We start from the raw sequence: 23,832 nt of genomic DNA, 5'->3' as shown, positions 1-23,832 counted from the left end.
TTTCTCCTCTCCCCAAACCCTGGCAACCACTATTCTACTCTCTGCTACTATAAATTTAACTACTTTAGATATCCCCTGTAGATGAAGCTTTTGTCTTTCTGTGACTTATTTCACATAATATTATGTCCTCAATTATTATCTATGTTGTCACATACTGTAGGATTTCCTTCCTTTTTATTTTTTAAAGATTTATTTTTATGTATTTGAAAGGCACAGTGAGAGAGAGAGAGAGAGAGAGAGAGAGATTTTCCATCTGCTAGTTCACTCCCCAAGTGGTCTCAGTGATTAGGGCTGGGCCAGGCTGAAGCCAGGAGCCAGTAGCTTCTTCCGGGTCTCCCATGTTGGTGCAGGTGGTGAAGCACTTGGGCCATCTTCCACTGTTTTCCCAGGCCATAGCAGAGAGCTGGATGCAAAGCAGAACAGCTAGGATGTGGACAGGTGTTCCAACATGGGATGCTACCATTGCAGGTTTGGTTTAACCTGCTGTACCACAATCCTGGCCTTGATTTCCTTCCTTTTTACAGTAATCATTGTACGAATATAGCACATTTTACCTAGTCATCTGCTAATGGGCATTTAGTTTTTTCCATATTTGTGCTATTGAATGCTGTAGTGAACATGGGAGTGCTGATATCTCTTGGAGATCCTGGTTTCAATTCTATTAATAAATATCCATTATATGATAGTTCTGTTTTAAGTTTTCTAAGTTCTGTTTTATTTTTCGCTTATTCATAATAAATTATACATATTTATGGGCAATAATTTCATGTATTGATATCTGTATTCATTGTGGAGTGATCTAATCAGGGTAATTGAGATATCTGTAAGCTCAGATTTTTATTTTATTTGTGGTGAGAACAAAGTCCCTTCTACCAGCTATTTTGAAATACACAATAATTGCTGTTATTTATTATCACACTGCCATGCAATAAAACTCTAGAACTTATTCCATGTATGTAACTTTAACTTTGTAACCACTGACTCAACCTCTTCCCCCACCATCTTCCCCAGCCTCTGGTAACTTTTGTTCTGCTGTCTTAAGTGTCCTTCAAAAGACTAATGTATAAAGAAAATTGTGGTATACACACACACACACACACACACACAAGCAAACACACACACGGGAATACTATTCATCCATAAAAAAGATATGAAATCCTGTCGTTTGCAACAACATGGATGAACTTGGAGGACATTCTGTTAAGGGAAATAAACCAGGCACAGAAAAACAAATACCATTTAATGTCACTCATACATGGAATGCTTTAATTTTTGTGGAAATTTATATTATTTTCCATAGCATTTTTCACTGATGGTATACAGAGAGTCTACTTTATTATCATGTTTGTCAAAATTTGTCTTTTTATTTTTGATAATAGCTGTCCTAACTGTTGTGAGGTGATATCTCATTGCAGTTTTTTTAAAAAAGATTTATTTATTTATTTGAAAGGCAGAGTTACAGAGAGAAGGAGAGGCAGAGAGGAAGAGAGAGAGGTCTTCTACCCGTTGGTTCACTCCCCAAATGGCTGCAACGGCTGGAGCTGTGCTGATCCGAAGCCAGGAACCAGGAGTTTATTCCGGGTTTCCCACACGGGTGCAGGGGCCCAAGGATTCGGGCCGTCTTTTACTGCTTTCCCAAGCCATAGCAGAGAGCTGGATTGGAAGTGGAGCAGCCAGGACTTGAACTGGTACCCATATGAGATGCTGGCACTTCACGCATTGGCTTTACATGCTACGCCACAGCGTTGGCTCCTCACATTGAAGTTTTGATTTGTATTTTCCTGATGATTAGCAATGTTGAGCATCTTTTCACATGCATGTTTGGTCATTTTTATATTCTTTGTCAAAGTCTTTGTTTCACTTCTTTGCCTATTTTAATGTTTGGGTGTTAGTATTTTGCTATTGAGATGTAGGAATTCCTTATATATTTTGGGAATTAATCCCTTATTAAATATATGATTTGCAATTATTTTACCTTTTATTTGTTTGATTGCTCTCTTAGCTGTGTAGAGGTATTTTAGTTTGATGTGATCTCACATGTCCCTTTTGCTCTTGTTGCCTCTGCTTTTGGTATCATATCCATTAAATTATTACCAAGACCAAAGTCATGAAGCTCTTCCCCTATGTTTTCTTCTAAGAGTTTTGTAGTTTTAGTACTTAAGTTGTCTTTAATACCTTTTGAGTTTATTTCTATTTATTGTATAACGTAAGTGTCCAATTCTATTATTTCGCATGTAGATAATTCAGTTTTCCCCACAGTATTTGTTGAAGAGACTATTCTTTACCCTGCTTTATATTCTTTTTATCCCTCTTGAAGATCAATTGATTGTCTGTGAGTGGATTTCTTTCTGGGCCCTCTGTCCTCTCCTGTGGTCTATACTTATACAAGGGGCCTTCAAAAAGTGTATGGAAAATGTGTATTATCTTTTAAGTCCATTTTTCTGCAAATGTTTTATGCCAGTACCATATTATTATAACTTTTGCAACTACAATATGCTATGTAATTGTAATATATTATGAAATCAGCCAGTGTGATGTGTTCAGCTTTGTTCTTTTTTCCTCATTTGTTTTAGCTATTTGGGATCTTTTGTGGTGATATAATAAATATTTGAATTGATTTTTTTCCTATCTGTAAAAAATACTATTGGATTTAGATAAGGATTGCATCAAATCTATAGATCACTTTCAGTTGTTCGGTTAAGTTTTCCAATCTATGAACATGTATTTCCATTTATTTGTGCCTTCTTTGATTTCTTTCGTCATTGATATAATTACGTTTATTCCTAACTGTATTATTCTTTTTGTTGAGCTTGTTCCTAAGTATTTTATTCTTTTTGATGCTATTTTAGGTGTGTTCTTTTGTAATTTCCTTTTCACATATTTGTTGATGTATAATTTAACATGATATATTTTGTATGTTATTTTTGTATCCTATCTTCACTAAATTTGTTTATTAGTTTTAACAAGTTTTTGTTGTTGTTTGAGTTGTTTAGGTTTTTGTCTTATAAGATCAGGTCACCTGAAAATAGGCATAATTTTACCTGTTACTTTCCTATCTGGATCTTATTTCTCTGTGTTGCCTAACTTTGGCTAGGGCTTCCAGTACTGTGTTAGAAAGAAGTGAGCATCCTTGCCTTATTCATGGGCTTTCATTCTTTTACCATTACATATGAATCAGTTGTGAGCTTTGCATATGTGGCTTTTATTATGTTAAGATAATTTCCTTCTATGCCTAATTGTTGATGAAAAATCTGCAAGATCAGCTCAGGATACATTCTCCTACAAATCTCTAATTGGGTGTGATCTTCAATGCCTTCCCATTGCTCCAATTTTCTGAATGAAAACACAGATACAAGGGCCCAGATGTACTACTAGTAGGAGTGTGAACTGGTGTAGCTATCCTCTTCAGCAAGTTGGCACTGCTTACTCAAAATAAGAATATGCATTACCCTTGTCCATGAAATTCCACTCGTGGTATACATCCTTAATCCCAAAGTTACTGAGATAAGTACAATATTCAATTAAGTGCTGCCTTAGAGATGTAGAGATGGAAGCAAAGTCGTACTCTATCCCTCAGAGAATCAGAAGATAAAATGTGGTCAATGGCTATATGTAGAAGCAAGAAATTGTGGTTCTTGACCTCAGAGTGCTAAGTAAAAACTATATTTTAGAATTAGATTTCTATCATTTATATATATATATATATTTAAAATTTGAAATCCATACATTTGTGGAATCTTCAAAAAGTTCAGGTAAAAAGCATATTGTGAAAACATTGTGTATGAATTTCGAGTTTCTATTTTCCACAAACTTTTTGAAGTAACAATATTATATGTGTGTGTGTGTGCATATGAATGTCTGCTTAATGTGTCATAGCAAAATACCACAGAGTGGGTGACTTCTTAAACAATAGACATTTATTTTCCCACATTTCTGGAGGCTACCAGTCCAGGATAAAGGTTCTGGAAACTTCAGGGTTTTTGAGGATTTTCTTCCTGTCTTGTAGATGGCTACCTTCTTATTGTAGTCTCATATTCATACTTTGTAAACTCAATATAGCAAATATATCAATCTTCTCAAACTGATGAACAGATTTAATGATATTCCCATCAAAATTCCAGAAAAAATTTGGTAGATATATAAAAGATTATTCTAAGCTTTGTATGGCACAGGAAGATAGAGCAGCTAAAGCAATTTTGGAGAAAATAAAGCGGGATGTATCACACTCTTGATTTCAATACTTCTTATATAGCTGTGGTAATTAAGATTGTGCGATATTGGTGAAAGGAGAGACACATAGTCCAATGGAATAAAATTTAGAACACAAAAACTTACCCACAGAAGTATAACTTTGACAGAGGTGCAAAAGCAGTTCAGTGAATGAGGATAGTCTCTATGTCAAGTAGTGCAGGAGCAATTGAATAGCCAAAGAAAAAAACTCCACCTAAATGTCACATCTGTTACAAAATTAATTATGAATGAAGATGTAAATCTAATGATATGACTTTTCATAGATAGTGTAGAAAACTCATAGAACCTAAGGTTTGGTGAATAGTCTTATGATAGCAAAGCATGCTGTATAAAAGAAAAATTCAATAAATTGGACTTCACAAAAAATCATGAATGTTTGCTAAAGGCCCTGTTAAGAGGATGAAAAGGCAAGCTACTGAGAAGGAGAAAATATTTACAAACCAAATATCTGACAAAGGACTCATATCTAGAATATATAAAGAAGTTTTAAAACTCAAAGGTGAGAAAAATAATGCAATTGGATAATGGGTCAAAGGTCTAAACACATTTCATGGAAAACAACATAGAGATGGAAAATTAGTACATAGAAAGGTATTCAGCATTGCTACCCATCAGGGAAATGTAAATTAATATCACTTTGAAGTGTCACTGTGTGCCTATTATGACAGTTGAAATAAAATGGCTGAATTGATAGGGCGACTGGATCCCTCACACATTGTTGGTAGGCATTGAAATGGTACAGCCATTCTGGAATAGTTGGCAGTTTCTTGAAAAACTAAACCTGCAGTTACTTAACAATTGTAATCTTGGTCATTTATACTAGAGAAATGAAAATTTATGGTTACCCTAAAATATGTACATGAATATTCATAGTGGCTTTATTCATAATTGGCCAAAAATGGTGTGAGCCCACTTGTTCTTCAGTGGACATTGTGTAGGATTTCCAGTGCATGGTGATAATAAAAAGTAGACCAAATTTATTTTGTTCTATTTTTACCTTTTAACTTTCTTTTTCAAAATTTAATTTATATTTATATAAAGTGAACCAATTTCATGTATTTCTTGTATGCAATTTTAAGCACATAATGATACTTCCCACCCCCTCCTTCCTTTCCTTCTTTTTTTTTCCCTTTCAAATTTGTGATAACATACTTTCTTTTTTATTTTTTATAAAATTTTAAAAGATTTATTTATTATTTGAAAGTCAGAGTTTTACACACACACACACACACACACACACAGAGAGAGAGAGAGAGAGAGAGAGAGAGAGGCCCTCCATCCACTGGTTCACTTCCCAAATGACCACAACGGCCGGAGCTGTGCTGATCTGAAGCCAGGATCCAGGAGCTTCTTCCAGGTCTCCCATGTGGGCACAGGGGCCCAAGGACTTGGGCCATCTTTCACTGCTTTCCCAGGCCACAGCAGAGAACTGGACCAGAAGTGGAGCAGCTGGAACTCAAACTGGTGCCCATATGGGATGCTGGCACTACAGGTGGTGGCTTTACCCACTATGCCATAGTGCCAACCCTGATAACATACTTTCAATGTACTTTATAGTCACAGGCTTAATCATCCACTAAATAAAGAATTCAACAAGCACAAAGTAGAGACTACTATTCTGTAGAGGTATAGACACAGGCTATAAACAATAATTAAATCTCAAGATGTCAGTTTTGCTCATCTACATTACATGTTTTTGTATTCTGTGTATTAGCTACTGCAAATCAGAGAAAACATAAGACATTCGTATTTTGGGGTCTGGCTTACCTTACTAAACATAATGGTCATCATGCACCCCTTATTGTCTGCACACAGGGTAAACTGCTCCCACTGCTCCTGTCCTTGCTACACAACTGCTGAAAAGTAACAGCAGCACCACTGAAGCCTCTGATGATACTGCTGTTCCTCTGCTGAAGCATGAGCAAGGCTGCCCGCTGAGAAAATGACTTTAGAAATAGCAAAATAGAAGCAGTTTCTGAAAGCCATCTTCAGAACCTTGTTCCTTTCCCCTAATCAGGAGTCTTGGCCCTTTTGCCCTTTTGTCAGGATCTCTGATCCTTGCTATTTCTTGTCCCAGTGGGCAATTGACAAAGGATCCAAAACACCTTGGATAGACATTGCAGCTACCCTGTGCCCTATACCCAAAGAATGAAGCTGTCATCTTGCTGGGGACAGCCCTTCTCCCCATAGAGAGCAAATGCCTTAGGTCGATTGAAGGAACCTTTGTGCCTTTGATTTTTCCATGTCTGCTGCAGCAACCAGCAGGTGAAAGCCTATGGTGTATTTTTATTTAATTTGGGATTGCACTGACTTCTACCTGACAAAATGGGTTGTATAAACAGAAGTAGAGAAAGTGAATTAAAGGTACAAAGACAGGTCTACACTTCGCTGATTTCTATTAAGTGTCAGTGGGAGAGAACTTTCACCCTGATCTCATTTACTGATGATTGCTGCCATATTAATTGAATTGATTTACCATTTAGGAAGGCTTGGCTCAGCCCTGTGTACTGCCATTGTTTACATTGACATTATGAGGTGGCTTATGCTAATATTTATTATGTTAATTAATTGATTTTTAAAGATTTATTTATTTACTTGAAAGTCAGATTTATACAGAGAGAGAAGGAGAGGCAGAGAGAGAGAGAGAGAGAGGCCTTCCATCTGCTGGCTTACTCCCCAGATGGCCACAAAATGCACTCAATCTGAATCCAGGAGCCAGGAGCTTCTTCTGGGTCTCCCATGTGGGTTCAGAGGCCCAAGGATTTGGGCCATCTTCTACTGCTTTCCGAGGCCATAGCAGAGAGCTGGATAGGAAGTGGAGTAGCTGGGTCTTGAACCGGCACCTATATGGGTCAGCACTGCAGGCGACAGCTTTACCTGCTACGCCACAGCACCAGCCCCTATTTTAATCTTAATAGCTGAGAATAAATGACTACTCATGACAGTGCATGTATATGTATCTGTGTGCGTGCACCACACGTGTATGCATGCACATGCCCATCCACACATGCACACACACTATGCTTCCTGTAGGTTCTTTGTAACAAAGTACAAACCACTGTGATGAAGGTGATAACCACGGTATAATAGTTGGCAGAGTGGGGGAGGGAAGGGCACTATCATTTGTTGATTGCCCACTCTGTGCCACATACTCTGCTTGGGAACTTTACATGTCTTAGCTTATTTAATACTCACACATAACCTGTAAAGTAAGTGCTATTATTATTCCTGGGTCACTGATGAGGAAGTCCAGGCTGAGAAAAGTGAAGTAAGATGATTATGTACTGTTACTTTCCTGATGCTTAAAAATCTAAAAAATTTCTCTTTCTGGTCTCCAGACTGGGTTGCAACCCCTACAAACCTCCCTAGTTCCATCTAGGCCTCTCTTCCTCTTGCAGTAGATGCTGCTACCACACTGGTCTTTGTTCAATTCCTTTAATGTGGCATATTTCCCTGCATTGCAACCATTACTCATGCTGCTCCCTCTGCCTAGAATGCTCTTCTCTGTGTCCACTTCCTATCACCAGCTAACTTCTGTTCATTCTCAGGTGTCTGCTAAGATGTCACATCCTTAGGTTCACATGGAAGATTCCTGTGACTGCCCTCCCTTGACAGTGTCCCTAAGACTATGTTTCCTTTGTTGTCCTTCCATTGCATTCTGCATATCCTATTACTCATCTGATGATTTCACATGTTCAGGGTCTAGTTTCCTCATTAAATGAAGATTCCTGTCCATATACTGTTCTGTTCTCTGTTCTATCTGTTAGCACCCGGTACACTGCCTGGCAAATGAAAGGTGCTCGATAAATGTTGGTTGAATGAGTGTATATTTAAATTCTATAATTGGTACATATTAGGTGCGCAAATTAAAATATACATATAGTTGTCATTACTATTACCCAAGGGCAAATACCTAGTCAGGAGCAGAACCAGGATTTATAGTTAGGTATGAATCTAAATCACCTACTCATTTCATGATATGACTGCTACAAAAATGGGTTCTTGGCCCAGCACTGCCCTAACTGGCTGTCTGACATAGAGTGAGACAGTAAACTACTCTGAACCTCAGGTTTACCATCTGTGGAAGGGTAGGCAAAGTTCAGATTGCTTTGCATGTAACCTGGAATAGGAGGAGAAGTCTGGATTGGAGAAGATCTAAATAAATAAATGACCAAATAAATAAATAAATGACCAAATAAATAAATGACCAATTCAAATCAGTATCATCCCTTTGCAAGATAGTTAACCAGGTATAGCAAGAGTTGTACTCAATATTCTTATACTTCTCAGTATGGTAATCCCAGTCAAAGGCAGTGTGGAGTAAAAGTTGATAATATGTAGGATTCGGTGTTAGCCCTGGGTTAAAATACCCAATTTACTAATTCTGTGATCCTGGGCAAGTTACTAATCTGAACTTCAATTATCTTCTCTACAAATGGGATAGTATCCATCCTTTTACCCTTTTCTAAGGTGAAAACAATATAATAATATGTAAAGTATCTTTTTCAGTAATAGAAAGAAAACCTCTCTCCATCCTACCCCTTAACACAGTTCTTTTTCTCGTTCTGTGTCATGGAGGGCTACTTCTCAAGACAGGAGCCAACAGACAATTCCGGAAAAGGAGAGAGGGACTGAAGACAGACACAGGCCGATGTCAGAGAACACAGTCATCTGTGGAGCTAGAGCACCTGTGTAATAGGCTGAGGCAAAGGGGAGGCAGAGAAAGGAAATGCCAAATACAAGTAAGTAGCTAGTGGTGAGGCAAGTCCTGAGATCTGGAAAATAGGGAGCCACTGGGAGGACAGCAAAGTGCTTAGAGGACCCTCCTTACAAAACTTTGTCTCTCCTAAGGACAAGCTTCAAATGTTCTTAAGGGCCCTTGGGACCACATACTCTGCCACTTTCTTTTCTCTTTTATCCACGTGCATGTGTATTTTGAAATTGCAGTCTTAATGTTCGTTCTTTTTCATTCAGTGTCTCTTCATTTTCCATGTCACAAATCTTTACAGGTTGTCAAATATCCTGTTTTTGTCCATATCCAGAAAACACGTCTCTGCATCTTAACATCCTGCTTTCTTTTTTTTTTTTTAATTCTACTTAATAAATATAAATTTCCAAAGTACAACTTCTGGGTTATAGTGGCTTTTTCCTCCCATAACGACCCTCCTACCCGTAACCATCCCATCTCCCACTCCCTCTCCCATCCCATTCTTCATCAAGATTCAATCTCAATTATCATTATATACAGAAGATCAATTTAGTATAAATTAAGTAAAGATTTCAACAGTTTGCACCCACACAGAAACACAAAGTATAAAGTACTGTTTGGGTACTAGTTATACCATTAATTCACATAGTACAACACATGAAGGATAGAGATCCTACATGGGGAGTAAGTGCAGTGACTCCTGTTGATTTAACAATCGACAATCTTGTTTATGACATCAGTAATCACCCGAGGCTCTTGTCATGAGCTGCCAAGGCTATGGAAGCCTCTTGAGTTTGCCAACTCTGATCTTATTTAGACAAGGCCATAGTCAAAGTGGAAGTTCTCTCCTCCCTTCAGAGAAAGGTACCTCCTTCTTTGATGGCCCGTTCTTTCTGCTAGGATCTCACTCACAGAGATCTTTCATTTAGGTCATTCATTTTTTTTGCCAGAGTGTCTTGCTTTCCATGCCTAAAATACTCTCAAGGACTTTTCAGCTGGATCTGAATGCCTTAAGGGCTGATTCTGAGGCCAGAGTGCTGTTAAAGACATCTGCCATTCTATGAGTCTGCTGTGAATCTCTTTTCCCGTGTTGGATCGTTCTCTCCTTTTTAATTCTTTCAGTTAGTATTAGCAGACTCTAGTCTTGTTTATGTGATCCTGTTGACTCTTAATCCTTTCATTATGATCATTGGTGAACTGAAACTGATCACTTTGACTAGTGAGATGGCATTGGTACATGACACCTTGATGGGATTGAATTGGAATCCCCTGGCACATTTCTAACTCTACCATTAGGGGTAAGTCCGAGTGAGCATGTGCTGAACTGTACATCTCCTCCCTCTCTTAGTCCCACTCTTATATATAACAGGGATCACTTTTCAGTTACATTTCAACTCCTAAGAATAATTGTGTGTTAATTACAGAGTTCAACCAATAGTATAAAGTAGAACAAAAAAATACTAAAAGGGATAAAGTATTAAGTTGTTCCTCGACAGTCAGTACACGGGCTGATCAAGTCACTGTTTGTCATAGTGTCCATTTCACTTCAACAGGTTTCCTTTTTGGTGCTTGGTTAGTTGTCACCGATCAGGGAGAACATATGCTATTTGTCCCTTTGGGACTGGCTTATTTCACTCAGCATGATTTGTTCCAGATTCCTCCATTTTGTTGCAAATGACCGGATTTCATTTTTTTATTGCTGTATAGTATTCTATAGAGTACATATCCCATAATTTCTTTATCCAGTCTTCTGTTAACATCCTGCTTTCTTAACATGCTTCCTTAGAATAAATTCCTAGTATATTGTAGGAGGATTGCTAAGCCTCAGGGTATACAATTTGAATTTAACAAGGAGAAACAGGGTTTTGCTTTCTTATGAAGGGAAAGGAATGACCCACAATAGTTTCATTTCCCTTCTTCTTTCAGAATTAATGAGTAGATCCTCTAGAGCTGTGCTTTCTATTATAACAGCAATTAGCCACATGGCTGATTAAATTTAGAATTTAATTGAAATTAAAGCTCAAAATTCATTTCCTCACTTGCAATAGCTACATTTCAAGAGCTAAGTAGCTACATTTTCTTAACGGCTAATGTATTGGAAAGCACAGATACAAAACATTTTCATAACTGCAGAAAGTTTTTTGGACAGTGCTTCCCTAGAGTTTCTCAACAGATCACTGTTGGCATCTTGGATGCGAGTTCTTTGTGGCTCAGGAAAAGCTATTGCACGTGCTCTCCCTTGAATTAATTTAAGAGCTAAAACTTGCTGCATATTTGCAAATGTTATGGGAAAAAGAAATAACCCCATTTAAGACACATGGAGCTTTTATTTTAGAATAAAGCATCTCCTAACATTTGGGGGATGATTTCGGGTTGACTTTTCCTGAAGAGAGGGAATCTTGGAAAGATGGCTTAGAAAGAAAACCCTGTCCCATAGCCTAACTCTTGTATACTATAGTTCCATCTTTCTCCATTCTCCTGTTGGCCTGTTTTCTGCTTTTTGGGAATTGCAGGAATAAGACTCTGCAGATGGAGAAAATCAAAGCCCGTCTGAAGGCTGAGTTTGAGGCACTTGAGTCAGAAGAGAGGCACCTAAAGGAATACAAGCAAGAGATGGACCTTCTGCTACAGGAGAAGATGGCTCATGTAGAAGAACTCCGCCTAATCCATGCTGACATCAATGTGGTATGTGGCTGGCTACCTGGAGCCCACCTGTGGGCCCTTTGAGGAAGAGACAGTAGTAAGTGCTATGGCCTTTCCTGGAGATGTGCCTGTGGCCAACCTGGGGGAGCAGGCATCAGGTTGTGGTGAAGTGGAAGAATCTAGAAGTTCTAAGATCCAGCCCTGGCTCTGGCACTGACTTACTGTATATAACCAACAGTTCCCTTCTCCCTGGGCCTCGTTTTCCTTCTCTGCACTATAAGAGCGACTCAATAACCTATAAGGGCTCTTTCAGCTCTGATGTGTTCTCATTTTGGGATTCTAGGAGTAGAAGGCTAGCCCTGGAACCCTGGAGACAAGCCAAACAGGCAGCTGCTGCTGGGGTATAGCTTAAAGTGCTACAGAGCTTCCAACTAGATTGAACAAATCATCTCTGCCTGCCTACCAAATAAGGGTTCCCTCATTAAAGACTATCCTTGGGAGATTCTTGGAATACAGGAAATTAACTGTTTGTCAAGGTAATAAGCTTCCTTCTTTTGTAGTTATCCAAGCAGGGTCAGAATGGCCACCTGTCTGGGCTGTTGTATTGATTATTCCTTCACCAGGAAGGCGGTTGGAGATGCCGATGTATAAGTTACTTTCCAACCCTTAGAGCCTATGACAATGGGAAGTATTTTTTTTTCACTCTTGAAGGAGCTGTTTCTGTTCTTGAGATCAAGTCACTTCAGTGGTAATACTCATTTCTGATGTTATCAGGCCTAGGATCTTAAAGAAAATATGAACGAGGTTTGAACAATATGCACTTGAGATTTTCTGTTAGAGATCACAGAATTCTGAGTTTTATGAGGAATTGGCAGCAAAGCTGCCAATTAGCAAAGGATACAGTGCAAATGAAATGAGCAAGAATGATTGAGAATCTAGGCCACTGTATTTCCCTAGGGAAATCCCTTCTTCCCTCTGAGTCTCCATTCTCTGACCTGTAAAATGGTAATGTGGTGTACTTGCCATTTCATCTCTAAGATACTGCATTTGAACACAACTATTTACTAAGCCTTTGCTCCATTAGCTCCTATACTGAGTGCTTTTTATCTATTTGATCATTGAATATTCACCAAGTTTGCATGATATAAGTATCATTACTATCATCATCATGCAGATGAAGAAATTGAAGTTTGACCAGAGTCACATAGAGAGGACATAACAGATTGGGAACTTGAATATAGATTGATCTGGCTCTGGAGTCTGTGCCATTACTCACTCAGCTGTAGAGCCTTTTGGAGAACCTGGGGATCTTTTCTCTGTCTACCTCATTTTATTTTTCAGATGGAGAACACTATCAAACAGTCTGAGAATGACCTAAATAAGCTTCTAGAGTCTACTCGGCGGCTGCATGATGAGTATAAGCCACTGAAGGAACATGTTGATGCCCTGCGCATGACTCTGGGCCTACAGAGGCTGCCTGACTTGTGTGAAGAGGAGGAGAAACTCTCTTTGGAGTAAGTCGACTGCCCCTTGACCCCAGCCCATACCCCCCACATGGAAACACGTGTATGTATACATACCCCAAACCTGGCTTGCATATTGGGGTACTTAGTTCTAGGATGGTTAGACTAGAATTACCAGGTGGCTTTTAAAATCCTTTGTGTGATTTTGACAACATAACATTATGTCTGTGATTCCTGCGAGGTCAATTCAGTCTAGAGGGGGTTTCCAGAAACCTTTGAAAACATAGAAGCTTGAGCTTTCATAGTCTTGAGGACTAGCCTGAGACTTCACCTCAAGACCAAGAGTTAAGAATTAGGCTCAAAGAGACAGAGTTTGGCTGAGTAGAAGGAAGTGTTTCTTAAAAGTAGAGCAGGTTGTCCCTATTTCTAGAGGTATGTCAACATAGGCCTGAGACACTTAATTAGGAATATTGCAAACTAGCATGGGACAAAGGATATGACTAAGGATCTTGCTAGCCTTGGGATTTCTTGATTTTCTGGGTCTGTCAGTGTCAGCAAGTAGGAAGAATACCCTTGCCAAGAGACAATGGTCCTGGCACCAAGGGAGAAGAGCCTTGTGTTGGGGGAGGGTACAGGAACTTTCTAGAGTGAGCCATACACAAACCATGGTTCTGTGGCATGGGGTCTTTAAGAGGGGCAAGGTTCTCCTTGCTTTCAGAATGAAAGCCAGTATCTCTCATCTCCAAAGTTACTTTGAGAAGCAGAAAGCAGAGTGGCAGACGGAGCCTCAGGAGCCCCCCATCCCCGAGTCCCTGGCCGCCGCCGCAGCTGCCGCCCAACAACTCCAAGTGGCTAGGAAGCAGGACACTCGGCAGACAGCTACCTTCAGGCAGCAGCCCCCACCTATGAAGGTGAGTGAGCTGGGTAGGGGTCATGGAAGAAGCAAAGTATCCTCCCATGAGAAGTCTGTGGGAGGCTGGATGTCCGGTCTTGGTCTTATTTATTTTTGGCCTTCCTTAAAGAACTTTTGCTTGTGACACAGAGGAAGGGGAGGCATGTCTGTGCTGTTTTGGCCCCTGCATTCCCAGTGGGGTACAAGTACAGGGAGATTGATGAGCCCTCTAAAGTGTAATTTCTGAAGTTAAAAACATGACTCTTACCCAAATTTATAATGTGCATGTGTCATAAATTAGGAAACCAGCAGGAATGCAAAGCAGGTTCCAAGGGCATTTGAGGAACTGATATTTATATGGTCAGGAAAGGAATGCTGAAATAAATTTGTAAAGTGAGATACAGACCTGGTTTATGTCCTACAGGACGATAACACGGCAACCTTTGTGATTATCTTTTATTCCTAATAGAATGAATTTGCATATTTGCTGGGGAAAAATGCAGCCTATCAGTGTAACATCATAGAGTGTAGGCCCTGATCAATAGTAAACGGTCAAAGGGCCTTCTATAGCATGCTGGCCAAGTCTCATCTGCTCCCTATTTTTCTTTAAAGTTGTATTGGCACACATTCATACAAGTTTGTTTACGTACTGTCCAGAGCTTCTTTCACATAATATAGTTAGATTTGAGTAGTTGGAACAAAGACCATGTAGCATAAAAATCTAAAGTATTTAATGTCTTGACCTTTATGGAAACGGTTTGCTGACCCCTGCCCTAGAAAATGAAATAGTTCTTGGATCAACTTCATTAATAATGTTGCAGTAATTGTGAATGGATATATAGTCCTCCTTTTGCCTTATTTCCAAGTTTTTCATATGTTTTCTCAATACTGCTTTCTGACCTGGGATTGTATTTTTCAGTCCCATCTTCTATGGCCTCCAAGAGTTCTGTTCTCTACTTGGCTCTTATTTATTGATTACCATTGCCTCCTGATAGAAAATCACAATTACTTTCTGGGCCCCTGGGGATCGTAAGTCAGATCTATGACCTTACCACTAATGTTCTTTGTCCTGTGCCCTCCACCAGGCCTGCTTGTCATGTCACCAGCAAATTCACCGGAATGCACCTATATGTCCACTGTGCAAAGCCAAGAGTCGATCTCGAAACCCCAAAAAGCCAAAACGGAAGCAGGATGAATGAAGAGAAGGAGAACACATGAAGCTCTGCTGATCAGAACCCCTCCCTTTGGCCAGAGTTATTGATGTCCTGATGTGAATCAACCAGTTCCCACCCCCACCAAGTCTCCTATTTAATGTGATGGAAGCACAACTCTTCTCTCACTTTGCTCTTTTTCTTTCTGCTCTTGGGATTTCTGGTTTAGGAAGAAATGTGGTTCAGGTGTTAATGACAGCGTATCTGATGATCCCTTTTCTCCCACCCACATTTCAACCCCTGCCATTTGGAGCTAAGGGAAGGGCAAAGGTCCCGGGCATGATTCTCTGTCTCTCGTGCCTGGGGCCTAGATCCTGAGGAGCTGTAGGGTTGAGTGCTGGGGAAGGCCCCTATCTTGCTTCAAGTAAAGGTTCCAGTGTTTCCTCTCCCTGTACTCTTGCCTTAGACTTTGAAGGGACAAGCAGTCTTCTTGCTGGACTTCCCAACAGGCTGGGTGCATGTATCTCAAACAGTCCTACACTTATCTCTTCCTTAAGGCCCAGAGGTAGCTTGTATAAGCCCTCCTTTTTGTATTCATTTGGAAGGTCTGGCTGTTACTCTATATTTCCCTCCACCATGTCCCCTGGATATACTAGATTTCTTGGGTGCCATGCTATATCTCTGAAGATGCTGAGATCTGCAGGTCTTTGTCCTATATCTCTAGTCCTTGCAGACCCAAAGTAGAAATTCCCCATGGTGAAATGAGGGAACCAGACCCATTGTACAAGTCTTGTCTAACTCACTGCCTGAGTCACTGGGGATGAAGGCTCTGCTGTAGGGGCTGTCTTAGGCTGAGTGCAGCCCCAGACTAACATTTGTGTTGACTTTTATTCAATGTTTACCTGCCCAGTGGTATTATCATAGAGGGAGAGGAATGGATTTAGATTCAAGTAAGTGCAAATCTCACTTTACCCATGCAGGTGGGTAGGAATTTCCCTCCATTCATCTCTCTCTCTCTCTCTCTCTCTCTCTCTCCCTTTCTTTCTTATCTTTCTTTTTCACTCTCAGGTCTGCTCCCCTCTGTGGATTGTGCAGGTGGTCTCCCCTCCCAAAAGATGAGAAACTAGGCTCCCCAGACCCTACAACTCTCCTCTCCCCCAAAGCTAGGTCTCCTTGTTAAGCCATTCTTGTACTTAAAGGATGGGCATGGAGACTAGCAAACTGAAAAAGTTTTAGGTCCAGGTTTCAGTCCCTGGACGGGGAGGGGAATATTTTTCCTTCCTTTCTTAACTGTAGTTTTAAGTTGTCACAGTGTCTATGTGTTCATAATATAAAATGTTCCTTGGCTCTTTGATAGTAAGAGTATTAAGTTTTACAAATTCTTTTAAATAAACATTTGTTCATTGGAGTAAATGCTGAGTGAGCATCGACTGTGTACCGGATACAAAAGGTGTGTAATGCCATCCACCCTTCAGGGTAGCTCTTCTATGCTCTTGCTCACTCCACCTTACAGATGAAAAAGCCAGGCACTGCAGCACACTCACTCACCCAGTTTTCATTAACCTCTTCTGTTTATTCAGCACCCACTATTTGTCATGTTTCTACGTAAGATACTTTATATAAATGATTGCATTTGAGTTTCAAAACAACCTCCCAAGCTAAGTATTCTAATTGCAATTTTCCAAAAAATAAAGCTGAACATTGGAGAAGCTAACTTGTACAGAGTTAAACAGCTAATAATAAGAAGTTTTGGGATTTGAAGTCAGATTTGTTTGGTTGCAGAGACTATTTTCCCTCCTACTTCTTTTCCATGATCATTTATTTTTTTCTTTAAACCTTTTTCCCCTTTGGGATGACTTGATGATGGGGGTGGTTGAAGTTTACTCTGGACCTGACATCAAGGACTAGGTATCCTATGATTGACTGATGCAGGAATATAAAGGCCTCACCCCCTATGAGGTTATAATAGAGGAGAACTCTACAGAGGCACCCCAACTTCAGAGCTCCCCATAGGATAGGCTGAAGTTGCCATCAAGACTACATTACAGATAAACATCTCTCTCTGTCCAATCCTGCTGCTTTATTTCCCTTACATTTTATTTTTTTCTGCCCTCCCCTCCTCTCCCCTCCCCTCCCCTCCCCTCCCCTTCCCTTGATTTCAAGGACTCTTCAATTAATCTCCTGTACTCTAAACTGTCCCAGTGCTTCTCAGGAAACCCAATAGATGACAAAAACCTCTCTGTGCCTGTGTCCTCATATGGAAGATGAGGACAATAATAGCAACTCCTTCAAGGGGTTGTTGTGAGCAATTCTAGGCACATAGAAATCACTCAATAAATGTTAATTTCCTTCTCTGACCTAAGCCTCTGGGATTAAGTAGATGGGATGACCCATGAAAAGAGATAGTATTCATCTTGCCTGACATTACACCATCATCCCAGATGTTTTCAGCTTTAATCCTACTTCTTAGGTTGTCCAGGCTCACTCTAGGCAAAGGGATGACATTTGTGCAACGGGAGGTACACCCTAACCTGTATCAGTCTCTATACATCCCTGTAAAGTATAGGAAGTATAGTCATTGCTCTGCATCATTGTCACAGTGGAGATTAGGTCTGTCAATTCTGTTGTAGTGAAGGTAACAGGTCTTGATCTCTGAGCACCATGTGCCAGGCAAATCTGTTCTCAGGGACACTTCTGAATGGAAAAGGAGTAATTATGTATTGAGTACCTCGACTTGCCAGCCACTTGGTGGGGTACTACTGTTTTATTTAGTCTTTTTGGTTCATTTATCTATTGTGAGACAAGCCACCTAAAAACTTAGTGGCTGAAAGCAACCACTATCTGTTTGCTCATGCCTGCAGTTTTAGTGGGACTGACTGGAAACTGCTCATTTCTGTGCTGTGTGATATTGCCTCAGATAACTTAGCTGGGGCAGGATCCCAGATAGTTGCACTTGGTCTGGCACTTTCAATGGGTCCACATGATCTTGGAACATGAACCTACAACCATAAGCCCAAATGAACGTCTTTCCTTCACAAGTAGCTGCTCTCGAGTATTTGCTATGGATGAAAAGTTGAAAACACATAGAATTTACCTTGTTTGATTGTTTTGGAGATTAAATGAGTTAGCATTCATAAAGGAATATAAAAGACATTATTTGAGTGTTGGAAGAAATTCTAAAGTCTGTAACATAGTTGGGTACCTCTAATCTACAACAGTTAATTTTACATTTCAAAATAACTAGAGGAACAGAGTCTGAAGTTTCTCAACACAGAGAAATGATAATATTTTAGGATATGGGAATTCTGATAACCCTGATTTGATCAATACAAATTATAATACTGTACCCAATATGTCAATTAGAACCCAAATATTAAAATGCAACTAGACAATAAAATCTTCCTAGCAACACTCAATGTCTTCAAATATACAGACAAGAAAATTGAAGCTGACAGAGTGTCCTCAAATTTGGATCTGACTCTAATATACTACAAAAGTGCCTAGAAGAGTACCTGGTACCCAAAAGGTCTTCCATAACATTTCATCTCTTCTAGAGTTGGAGTTTGAAGGCTTGGATGTGAGTCTTGTCTTGCTTAGAGTCAATGAGGAGAGGGAAACCAGGGGAATTGCAAAGTCACATTTCAATAGGAAACCACTAGGTTTACCCTTTACTACTCAGGGTTCAAGCTAGCCCTGCCCTCTTGGTCATTTTTTGATGATTTTCCTGTTCTGCGTGTCTGCTTTCATTCTGTACTATGAACTAAGCTCCCAGAGGACAGAGCCTGTGGCTCCATCTGCTTAGACAGTTCTCTGCTAAGAGGGATTGGGCTGCTGAGACTGGGAACACAGCCTTCCAGAAGCACATTCTAGATAAGCGCCTTCTCTCCTAATAAACGTTTCTCATTTGACTTGCAGCTGCAGTTTCTATAATTGAAGGTGGAGATAGGAAAGTGAGAGCTTCCAAAGGTCATCTGATGACACTCCCACCTCCCCTACCAGACAGATTTTACCTAAATTAGGCTGAAAGTGAGAAAGGGAGTAAATAGGGAGATGTAAGAAGGGGTGTCATCAATTGCCGAATCTCATGCTTGCTTCCTTCCAGCTGCCTTGGTACTAGCCAATGACAAGAAAGAAATGCCTTTTCAGGAAAGGTAGAACTAGCCCTAATTCAACATAACTACATGTTACCCTTTTGCAGTCAGTGGTGTTCCAATGCATTGCTATTGTGCCCCCCCGACACACATGTGCATGAACACATGCCTCTCCTTCACTCTCTGGATCCCCCTCACCCCATACTGCCATTTTCCTCCTCCCTCATTCTCCAGCCCCAATTTCAAGTTTACCATTTGTGCTTCAGGGAATTCAGGATGAGAAAAAGTATCCCTATTCCTGCAGTTTGTCTCCCCACAGTTTTCCTTAGTCTTCTTTTACTCTTACATTTCCTGAAGGCTTAATACATGTTGATGCATTCCACTTTTCTACCCTGCTGAGCTTTGGGGACTGGAAGGTGTATGAGACACGTTTCCCTACACCCACACCTACCCTTCTCTTTGGTCTCTGGACCAGCCAAAATCAATCCCTTTACCTTTGTCTGCATCTGCCCTTTCATGCTTCCTCCCTACTCATTCTGCTAATTTTCCATGTTCTCTCCCTCAATACAAAACTTTACTATTGATACTTTTGTTTTGATTATGGACAAGGTCAATTAGTTCTCTCATTAAAAAAAAATCCAAACAAAGGAAAGAAAAGGGAAGGGAACAGAAGAGAAGGGAATGGAAGGGAAAGAAAAAGACCACTTTTAAGATGGTCTCTCATATCCCACCCTCTTTCCTTCTGTCTTTCAGCCAAATTTCTACATAGATATCTAGATATTCTTTTCCCTCTTTCTCCAATTCCTCACTTCCATCCCCATCACTGTAGTTTACTCTGATAGATCTCAAATGACTTTCAGTTTGTTAGTGTTAGTGGACTTAAGTTGATCCTACTTAATCATTCTTTGCCTTTTGCCTTCCTGCACTGTTGACCCTCTTTGGCTTCTTGCAGTGTTCTATATAGGTTCTTCCTCCTATCTATATTCTACTTTGTAGACCCTTGTGCTTCTATCTGCTTCCTGGGGGATTATCTTCCCTGAGGTGCCAAGCTCAGCTCTCTTTGCATTTTACAAAAAATTCTGTAACATATCATTGGCTCCATGGTTACACAGCCCCTCTACAACAATTACTTTCATATCTGTACTTTTTCTCAGATATTCCCCCCACAAGCTCTAGACAAACAGAAGAATAACAATAGCCGGCATTTATGGAGCACTTGCAATGTGCCAAGATAGGTGCCTAGTACTTCACATTCATTTTCTTATGAAGTCTTCAAAAAGCTTTGTGAGGGCAGAAATTATTCTTATTATCCTCCCTATTTTAATTATTGATGAAAGTAAAGCTCAAATTGCTTAATTAACTTGCTTAGTCCCACTGATAATAAGTGCTTGGATTCAGGTTTGAATTCAGGTCTGTTCAACCATAGTCTTTGTTCTCCAACACATTGCTATACCAGGCAGAGAATGATACCACAATATTCCAGGGGAATGGTGTGTAATTCTTCAAATGGAGAGGTTGCTTGGGCACACAGGGTGGGAATTAGAGGTAAATTTAGGGAGTGATGTGTGTGCTGTGAAAAATTCGGATATGTAGAAATGGAGAATGAAAGACTTTCACAGCTATGGAAATAGCAACAATCAAAGGCCAAGAAGCAGAAAAAACGCATGGTACTCTTGTCAGACAAGAAGACTGTGGTCATTATGTCAAAATATTTTCTCACAGCAATATAGAAGATAGAAGTGAGAGAGATACTGAGGCAGAGAAATAATCTGGGTGGCTACTACAGTAGTCTAAGGAAAAGGCAAACGTATCTTGAACTAGAGCCATATACTGGGCATGGTGTGAGGGGGACAGATTCAGCCAAGTTTTAAAAGGTAGCAGAAGAGCTCCTAAAGGATGAAAGAAAAGAAAAACCATGGCAAGAATAATTAGGAAGGTTTACTCTAGATCTTGATGCCCAAGATCCTCCTCTTAGGTTCAATAAGGGACAAAGATAAAGTCATGGACCAGAGTATATAGTCTACAGCATTAAGAGGAGGTAAGGATTGTCAGTTCCCTAGGAATCTGAAACTGACTCCCAACGTTGGAGTTAAAAGGTATAGTGATGGCAGAGGTACTTTGCTGACTGGAAACTGAGTTCTACAATATATTCAATTTTGAGGACCCATAGTATTTATTCTAAGAAATGTCCACTCATAGAAGTTGAATTAATTGGCCAGTATAAGGAAATGAAGACCAGGCCTGGCTGAGGGTTGGTGAGAGAGAGAGAGCTACTCCCTATGCAACTCTGGGATCCCCTTCATGCTGGGTCAGACTTCTCTTCAGAGAAAGGTGTGGATGAATGAACATTCAACTATTCTCAGGGGCCTAAAATAAACAGTGGGATAGGAATTTGTGGTAGGTGGGGGAAATTACAACTGAGGACTGAGGAACTTTTTTTTTTACTATGCTTTGTTTTAAATAAGAACATTTGACTTTTGCAAACGAAACCAGACTATACATATCACCAAACACCCACTCGAATTGCTAATATTAAAAAAACTGATGACACTAAATTTTGCTGAGAATGTGGAACAACGAATATTTTCTTATACTGTTGGTGGGAATTTAAAAATCTCATAATCACTTTGATAAAAGACCTAGCAGTTTCTTTTAAAATAAAACAATTACCTACACTATGACCCAGAACTATCACTGCTGGTTATATACTTAAAAGAAATGAAAACATATATCCACCAAAATTTTATAAATGAATGTTTTTATAGAACTTTTATTCTTAACAACATCAATCTAGAAACAGCTCAGGTGCCCATCAGTAGAATAGAGAAACAAAGGATGGTATGTTCATATAATAGAACACTACTGAACAATAAAAATGATGCAATTAATGATGCACTCAATAACATGGATGACTGTCCAAAACACATGCTGAATGAAAGATGCCAGACATGAGAACATACTAAGTGATTATATTTATATGAAGTCCTAGAAAAAGACAAAATAGATCTATAGTCAAAGAAATTAGAACAACGTTTACTTCTTGAGGTTTAAGGGTGAGGAATAACAGAGAAGGGGAAAGAAGAAAGTTTCTGGGGTGGTTGCTGTAGTGGGAATTCTGAAGACCACCTCCATGTTAGATGATTTGGTAGGATTCACAGGATTCAGCATGTAATCATACTCATGGCTATGATTTATTATAGTGAAAGGATACAAAGAAAGTTCAGCAATGAGAAAAGACATGTAGAGTGAGACAAATGAGGTGTAAGCTTCCAAAAGTCCTCTCTCAGTGGAGTCACACAGTGCGCATTTAATTCCTCAACTGTGACAACACTGTGAAATGTTGTCTACCGGGGAGCCCATTAAGGATATAATGTGGAAGTCTTTCATTGGGGACTTGTCAGATAGCCACCCTTTTGTCTAGTATGTACCCAAATCCCACACCTCCAAAAGGAAAGTAAGTATGAAGCATAAACCATATTTATTTGCATAAACGTGTGAGGTACAGTTAATTATTCACACCATGGAATTGTGGAAACTCTCCCAAAATTTAAATTCCTAGATGCCAGCCATGTGCATCTTTCAAAGTATAACAGTCAGACCTAAGTTAACTATTTTCTGTACAGTGACATTCTTCTATATCTTGATAGATTTGGGTAAAACAAGCATTTGCATTTGTTAAAATTCAGAGAATGATACACTTAAGATTTTTATATTTAACTGTATGTAAACTTAACCTCAGAAGAAAAAGAACCTAAAAACAATTTTAATGCTATCATCAATATACATATCAATATTGATGATAACCATATTTAGTGATGGGTATAATGGTGGGTGGAACTTATTTTGAAATGCATGGAAACTTAGATGGATTGATGGATGGATAGAAGAATAAATATCTGATAAATTAGCCCAACAAAATGCTAATCATAGGATCTAGGTGGGGCATATGGGCATTACCTAGGACATGTGCTGTATTTCATTATATTTTCAAAAAATTTAATATTATTTTCATTGCAATTTCATAATAAAATATTGAAGAAATAAAATATCTATGAAGCAACATTATTCCCTTTCTAAAAGCCTTGGTTTGCTTCTCAGCATTCAAGGCACTCTAATCTGATCTCTTATATAATCATCAAAAATCTCACTGACCCCAGTAGAATTGGCAAAGCAGCAAGGAGAACAAGTGATAGTGGAGAGAGCGTAAATAGCTCTATCTTCCCATTTAGGGTGACTAAATTGCTCTAGTTTTCTTAGGCCTGGTCTGGTTTAAAAATGAAAAGTCTTACACCTTGGGAAACTTGGATGGTTGGCCACCCTACTGCACTTTCGAATCCAGCTGTTTTGTGAACTTCTTTTCCATTTGTGCCCAAGGCATCTGTCACCTATTGTTTCCAATTCATGTCATAGCAGGTTTAGGGGCTTTGAACAGTTTAAGGTCTGGCTCTGAGCCACTCATCCTGCTGTCTGGGTAGATTCTGCCCCCTGCTGGTGATAAGGTGCACCTGTTATAGAACCTCTCCCACAGAGTTCTGTACCTTCAGTGTAGTGGCAGATGCGTCTGCTCCTTTCTTTTCCACACCTCATTGCAGTCCTGCTCATCCGTGCCTGAAATCCCACATCCCCAGCATCT

General features: G+C 39.6%; 1 protein-coding gene across 3 annotated transcripts in view; it reads left to right on the top strand.

The window, feature by feature from the left end:
• The window catches only part of ZC4H2 (zinc finger C4H2-type containing), a 21,745-nt gene extending 5,224 nt beyond the window's left edge, over positions 1-16,521 (top strand). For 2 of the 3 annotated variants that reach the window (XM_008272716.4, XM_008272715.4), the window contains exons 2-5: positions 11,473-11,644; positions 12,944-13,116; positions 13,814-13,976; positions 15,043-16,521. In XM_008272716.4, coding sequence (XP_008270938.1) covers positions 11,473-11,644; positions 12,944-13,116; positions 13,814-13,976; positions 15,043-15,156 — 622 coding nt within the window. In that variant the 3' untranslated portion in view covers positions 15,157-16,521. The remainder of the gene's footprint in view (positions 1-11,472; positions 11,645-12,943; positions 13,117-13,813; positions 13,977-15,042) is intronic. The other variant, XM_008272717.4, reaches the window with a different exon arrangement.
• The last annotated feature ends 7,311 nt before the right edge of the window (positions 16,522-23,832 follow it).

Source organism: Oryctolagus cuniculus, chromosome X (assembly GCF_964237555.1).
Source record: "Oryctolagus cuniculus chromosome X, mOryCun1.1, whole genome shotgun sequence".
In the NCBI taxonomy this organism is placed as follows: Eukaryota; Metazoa; Chordata; class Mammalia; order Lagomorpha; family Leporidae; genus Oryctolagus; species Oryctolagus cuniculus.
The sequence above is the reverse complement of the archived record's forward strand: the minus strand, read 5'-3'. Positions and strand labels throughout refer to the sequence as shown.